The sequence below is a fragment of the Pteropus vampyrus genome, unplaced genomic scaffold (assembly GCF_000151845.1).
Source record: "Pteropus vampyrus isolate Shadow unplaced genomic scaffold, Pvam_2.0 Scaffold62, whole genome shotgun sequence".
Lineage (NCBI taxonomy): Eukaryota > Metazoa > Chordata > Mammalia > Chiroptera > Pteropodidae > Pteropus > Pteropus vampyrus.
Genome location: NW_011888843.1, coordinates 4,952,201 through 4,959,294, shown reverse-complemented (window position 1 = coordinate 4,959,294; position 7,094 = coordinate 4,952,201). Strand labels below are relative to the sequence as shown.

The following is a 7,094-nucleotide window of genomic DNA, read 5'->3' as shown; positions in this document are numbered from 1 at the left end:
CAAAAACAATAAAAAACCTGGAAGCAGCATGCTCAGTCCCGAAGAGTTACAAAGGGAAGCAGCACCTGGAAACGTTCACGTATAAAAATGCGTTTCCTCCTTTCTCAGTTCAAGAGCTTCCCTTCTGGCATTGCAGACGTGGCCTCGTCACACACAGGACAGTTACAAATAGGATGAGTGTGGAAAAGGAAGAGGGGCATGTGAAGAGGACTTGCATAATGCAAGAAAGGAGAATCTGAACCTGTTCACATAAGATAAGCGTGCTTCCAGAAGAGAGAAATTTCTCTCCAGAGCCATATATCGCTGAAATGCAGGAGGGGAAAAGCTGCAAAGGGCTCGACCCTGGTGACCACCAGGGGGCAGTAAAGACCAATTAGAAGAGTGGCCCAGACACTACAGTTAACTCCAATAATCCTGGGGTTAAAACCTCAGTAACACCTAAGAAAATGTAATTCTCCACCTCTCCGGCTCTGAAAGCAATGAAACGATGCTACTTCTAAGCTGATGAAACTGGCTGCTTATTCCACGTACTTCTATATATTGCACAGCGCACCAGCTCAATCATACTTGATCCTAAAAATGCAACAGATATGGCACAGATGCTGTATTTTGATGAACAGCCAGGGTAATATGATAAACTAAGGAGCAACCAGATCACAATTTGAGGCACTCTACATTCACTTGCCAAAGTGTGGTCTTTAGTCTTAGCGAGTGAAAAATGGTCATCGCTTCCTGGAATTCAAACAGCCGCTTGACAGGCTTAAGGACAGAAGAATGGGATTAGGAGCAATCAGTCTAAATGGTGGTCCTATGAGTCAACCCACTGAAACATTGGGCAGGTAAAAGCAATCTTCTTACCTGTCCTACTTACTGAAAATCTTATACATGACTAAATCTTCAAGTTATTATAATTTTTATGCAATAAATTGTAAATATTATAATTTGAATGAGTTATTAGGTTTCAAGAAGTGAGTCGAGTTAAATGAGTACCACGTTAAGTCTGAGATTTAGAATTCATCCTTGCACTGGGGTCAGGACATTGTAGAAGCGGGTCCATGTTACACACTTGGAAATCTCCTACCACGGGGTCATCCGACAAAATGTTCTCACTTACGGACATTGGCAGTGAGTGAGCCGAAAAAAGAATGACCACCTCGCTTCTCTTCTCCAGTGGAAAATGGTCCAGTTCTTTCAGAATGTGGTCTGCAAAGCACTGTGGGAACACCAAGAAAAGGGGATCAGAAGGCAGTGGGAGGAAAGAAATGGAAAGAAAAGACAACCTTTTAAAAATAAGAGCTACACCAAAAATCTCAGAGCAATCCTCAGAAATCGGAACTCTTTTTGAAAAACTGCAAACAGTACAGTCTCTCTTGCTTTGGTTCATCATCAAAATGGCTCATAACGGTTTCAGGGGCCTAGGGAATTTGATGGGAAACTTCTAAAGCTCACTAATGGCTCAGTGAAAATGAACGCTCTGGATCTGCCTCCCCACGGGAGGAACAGGGCACACTTCCAGATGGAAAGGAAACACAGATGGGAAGGAGAAGTTGTTTTAAGACCTCTCATTTGCTCGGTTAGCAGGAAAACAGCTTACAGGGTCTTTCTAAATCCCCTTAGTTTGGCTTTCAGGCACATCGCATTAAAATACATTAGACAGAAATAGTAGAGGAATAAGAAAATACTATCTATTTTTATGACCTTTTCCTTCTGAGCTCACTATCCTCACTGAGTCATTCTTCAGAACAACCTTCATCACAACAGATGAGGGGTTGTACAACTCTCATTAAATTCACAGAGGGGGGAAAGACGCGCCGACTCGGGGGCTCGTTCAGGCACATCTGTGGAACCTGGGCTACGCACAGGCCCCGCCTCCTCCCCCAAATCTCTGTCCACCAGACCAGTTAATGCCTTCGTCTACTTGGCACTTTCTGATTCACATCAATAGGTGCTGAAATACCAGATCTGAAGAGGCTTTCTTTCATCTTACACTTTAATCATTCTCTGTCATTGCACTTATAAAGCAAATGCTGCAAAGGACATTAATGGGTCAGTGGACGAAATTCTAACATGAACATAGATTAGATAAATTAATCAATGTTAAATTTACTGAAGTTGGATATTGTATCATGGTTATGAAAGAAATATATTCCTGCTATTTAGGTGTAAAGGGTGATTTTGTTATATATATACGTGTGTATATATATATGTACACATAAAACTTACTCTCGAAAGGTTCAAAAAATCTTATGTATATACAGACATACGTTCAGAGATAAATGTTAATAATATGTGAATCTAGGTAAAGAATAGAGTTCCTTATACTATTCTTAGTCCTGTAACTTTTCTGCATGTTTGAAATTATTTCCAAATAAAAAGGTTTTTAAAAATATTATAGGTCCCTCTCAGTGCCTTTTCTCTGTCTCTCTGTCTCCTGCACTGTCCCTCTCACTCTCTGCCTCTGAGAGGAGACCACACTCTGTCTGTGGAGTGTTATCCCTTTTCTAATAAACTTTCCCTTTGACTCTAAAAACTAAAAAACTAAAAATAAATTAAAATAAAAAATAAAAAAATAAAAATAAAAATATTATAAAGGACAATTTACCAGAACCACGTAAAACTATACTTGGTATTTGGATATATCACTGGTTAATCCTAAAGGATGAGCAAATTATCCCCCGATAAATATTGAGATATTATTAATCTTTCCAGAGCCTTCAAAATTTGATAAATAAATGCCCTATGGCACAACACGGTGTCTAGAGTCAGTTCCCTTTTCAAAATATATGATTTACTTATAGAGTAAATGTAATAGGATTAGATACAACAAAAACAGTATTTTCTGGTGGACTTTGCGGTGTTTGGAAACTAAGGATGCTCAGAAAGGATTATTTTGGACAAAAGCCTACATAAGGAGGAACGCTCATTTACTTCAATTATTCCAACAGCCAGATAACAGTAGTAAAATGACTATTCTGAATAATTACTATCTATAATAAGTAGAAATGTAGATTCAAAATATGTATAGTTTTAGTTTTTAATCATAGTTTTAGTTTTAGTTTAGCTTGGGTTTTTTTTTTTCTATTTCTGCTAGATATAAAATCTCTCCATGTAATCTACTTAATATTAAGAATAAAATCTGTAAGTCTTTGATTCTGAAAAATTTTGGTAGTTTTTTCTCATTTTGAAAAATTACAAGCACAAACGCAATCTGTCATGGCTTACAACAGAATCTAAGCCATCGTCCAAACTGAGGCGCCCTGGGCAAGAAGTGCCGCTTGAATCATCTAAACTCCATCTGCAGTATTTTCTCCGTGCAGTCCCGCTGCAGAATGAAAGAGTCAGGCAGCTCTCAGAGCCTTCAATCACACCATCCAGATAAATGCCTCTATGATTCCCTTTCATTTTATGAACGGAGACTTCCTCAGTTAAGAGACCTTTCCATCTTTCTGCCGCCCCCCTTTTCAAAGGGCTGAATTTTAATGCAAATCTAATCACTCGCTGGATCAGGGCAGGCAGATGCTGCGCAGATCCCTCAGTCCTCTGTAACCACATGTCAGTGCTGACCTGAAACACCCCTCGTTTCTGATCACAGGCCTCCAAGAGCAAAACCGTCAGGGCTCGCTGGGGCTTCCGGCGATACCGACGGGACCCTACAGCAGAGCCGAGTGGTGGGGGGACACGAGACCAAAACGATACTCATCCCACAGGAAAGGTGTCTTCACTTTCCACTTGAAATTGGATTTTAACCTAAGGGTTAACCCTCGACACCATCTACATGCCTGAGGGTCATTGTCTGCGCCAGGAGGAGCTGGCCTACTTTCAACGATGTCTAGCCCCATCTAGTGGTTCCAGATTTTAAGTGACTCCAGGCTTTAAAAAGGGTGTTAAGCTGGTATTTCGCCAGAGAACGTCCAAGGAGTGAAACATAAACTGGATGAACTATAAATCACTTAATATTTCTCCTACTTAAACTAACTCAAATAACTTTCACTGGCAAAACAAAACTATATTTCCATGATTTAGGGCAATTACCAATAGCCTGCTCATATTCAAAGGGCAAAAAAAGGATATAATAACTCCAATTCGAAGCTACTGGCTTTGGAATTGTAGTTTTAACTGATTCTCCTAAAATCAAGCATCTATTAATATAAATATATCAATATAAATTGTATAGGAGAAATCTGAAATTTCTTCTAATACATTCAACTTTCTCAATTAAAATGTTAAATTTTATGTCTCAGAACATGTAGATATACTATCTTTAAATTTTTAAAATCTTTTGACATTTTAAAAGATTTAGAAAACAGAGGATTTATTTGTCAGTCATTCAATCTATGGATATAAATTAGCAGAAACATCTTGCATAATCTTTAACATTCTGGTGACTGGGAAACAAAATATAATTCTGCTATGGTTTATGACTGACAGTATTAATCTAAAGAAAGAAAAGATTCTCACCTTTAATCTTTACATTTATTTTCTCTTGTCATAATAAATCAAGACTCTAATACTTTTTTTTTAATCCCTAGCACACAATTAAGCAAGAGAACAGGGAAGCTCAGAAGTACACCCAGAAACCAGGTAGGGACAAGAATCTGACCCCTACCAGAAGCTGGGGTGACGGGCTACTGGTAGTTGCTGGCTTACCTGAATGAGGAGGGGATGTGTGGGCCACCTGTCAATTGTGCTCCACTTCATCATAGGCTTCTTTCCCTTTTCATTATAATATCTGTAAATGGCATTTAAGCTGCTGCCTGAAATATACAGTAGGGGCCACTCAGTAAATGCATGTTGATTATGGTGAAAACAAAAAACAGACTAGTGAAGGCAGTAATTTTAAGTTCCAAACAGACATCTGCTTATATACTGAATCAGTCTAATTACAATCATTTCAATACTCTAAAATGCATATAGATTTAACTACCCTGCAAACGAAGGTCGCTAAAAAGCAATCAATTTCAATGGCCTTTCAAAGACTGCTGAGGTCATTTCTAGGGAGAAACAGGATGGCAGTGGATTTACGAAATATAACCAGTCGTTGTTTGCAGGGACCAAGTCTTAAAATTGAAAGCATATTAAAAAAAATTTTTTTTTCCCATTATTAAGGTAATCAACCCTATAACAGAAAATGTAAGGGCTGAGAAAGAAAGGAAAAAAGAAAATGGCCATTATCCCAGCATGCTAACATTGTTTTATTATAGCATAGTTCTTTCCAATTATTATTTTTCTTTATAACCGTTTTGTTTTACAAAGTTCTAACTTTCGGTATATGTGCAATTTTGTAACCTGAGTATTTTGGGCATTTTCACTTAATATTATGAGATAACTATTTCCCACATTACAATAAAAGATTTATAGCCATCCATTCTAAGAGCCTGTCGATAAGAAAGAGTAGCTTATTGAGGTTTCTGTAAGCACATTCTATTTTTAACTGCTTCTACAAAATCATCATCATTCCCTCGAATAAAATAGATGGATATCATTTGTTAGGTAATCTAACAAAAATCTGTATTTCTAAATAAAGAGGTGGAAATGATGAAAATTCAAAGCCTACAGGAAGGTAAAGGGTACCAACTCAATGCAACTGGATCCTGGCCTAGGTGGGGCTGGCACAGGGGCCAAGCCTTAATCCTAACATGGGGCACATGGGGCCTCCCCCTCAATCTTAATGCAGGGCCAAAGTTCCAAAACATCCCCATGCTTCAATCTGCTGGCTTCTCTATGAGAAATATTAATCAGTTAGGTTACCAAATTTAAAAAATGCTAGTCAGGACAGAGCCATATTTAAATCTAATGTGGTGCTCTAAGGCTCATACTCAACTTTCAAAAAAATAAATGAGTTCCACTTTGATGAGTAGAACAGAATGAATCAGATGAATCCAAACTGAATCCATTCCAGGTTCAAAAACAATCTCTCCCCAAATCACAAAGTAGTCACCCCCATAGTCACACTACAAACCACATTTTACAGGTGAATATCATTTTCAGATACACAAGATCCAGGCCAGGACTTCTGGAAGCCACATTAGTTCTTCTGGGTCACTCAGGAACATTTCATGACCTACCAAAAGTAGTCATTAAGAGGAAACTACAACTAAAAATCTTGCTGTGACTGATACACAGAATATACTGGCTCTGCCACAATGTGTGTCTAAAAGATGTAATAAACGATCCTTAGTGGCCTCAAAGAACTAATGTGCTTCCTGAAGGTTTTCACATCTCTAAAGTGAAGATGTACCTGCCCTTACACGTGACACGCACTGGGGCAAGACTGCACAGACAATGACATTTTGAGCACACTGACAGAGCCAGCTGTGAAATGAAACCCGTCATCACCCTTTGTTACGTAAACAACCATCTTCTTGTCTAATTTTGAGAGCAGACATCTACATGTTGAGAAATATTTTTTTAAAGTAAGGAAAAAGTATAGCTTAGAAATTTATAAAATCTGATTCATTCTCCAATAACATATTATCAGACATTTTGAAATCATAGAGGAACATTTCCAAAAGAAATCACAATTCAAACTCCTGAGGGTGTCTGAGAACTCAGGCATTTTCACAGGTGCTCAGAACAAATACTTAAGGCACACAAACAACAGGATTTGAATATATTTTCCAGCAGCCTCCTTACAGTTATAGAATAATAATACACACTAATATCCAAAAGGAATTTGAGTAAAAATGTGCTGACCTTGATATAATAGAAATAGAAAACAAATAAATGTATTTGTGCCTAACAGTAGAAGCTTTACCTACAATCGATGGGACAGGGATTGGCAAACATAGATTATTCTCTTGCTGCAGTTAAACATATAGAAAATAACATGCAAAAATATTTTCCAAAATCTAGAACACTAAATTTGCAAAGGGAAACTCAAACTGGGCTTTGGGTTAACCAGTAACCTACCCATAACTGAAGCAAAACAAAAAAAAATATGAATATTTCCAATGTTATATGGGCACTTCTGCTTTCAAAATGGAAATAGCAATCACCTTTGCTACATTAACAAGACTATTAAGGTAGCCATAAAAATAAGGTTTATTATACAAACATATAAAGTGGCTTAAGGTTCATTACTGATCCATTATGCA

The 7,094-nt window shown here is 37.8% G+C and overlaps 1 protein-coding gene across 1 annotated transcript in view; it reads right to left on the bottom strand.

The window, feature by feature from the left end:
• The window catches only part of FECH (ferrochelatase), a 32,513-nt gene that overhangs the window by 6,837 nt on the left and 18,582 nt on the right, over window positions 1-7,094 (bottom strand). Inside the window, 2 exon segments of the mRNA XM_023531172.1 lie at window positions 998-1,213; window positions 4,648-4,818. Coding sequence (XP_023386940.1) covers window positions 998-1,213; window positions 4,648-4,818 — 387 coding nt within the window.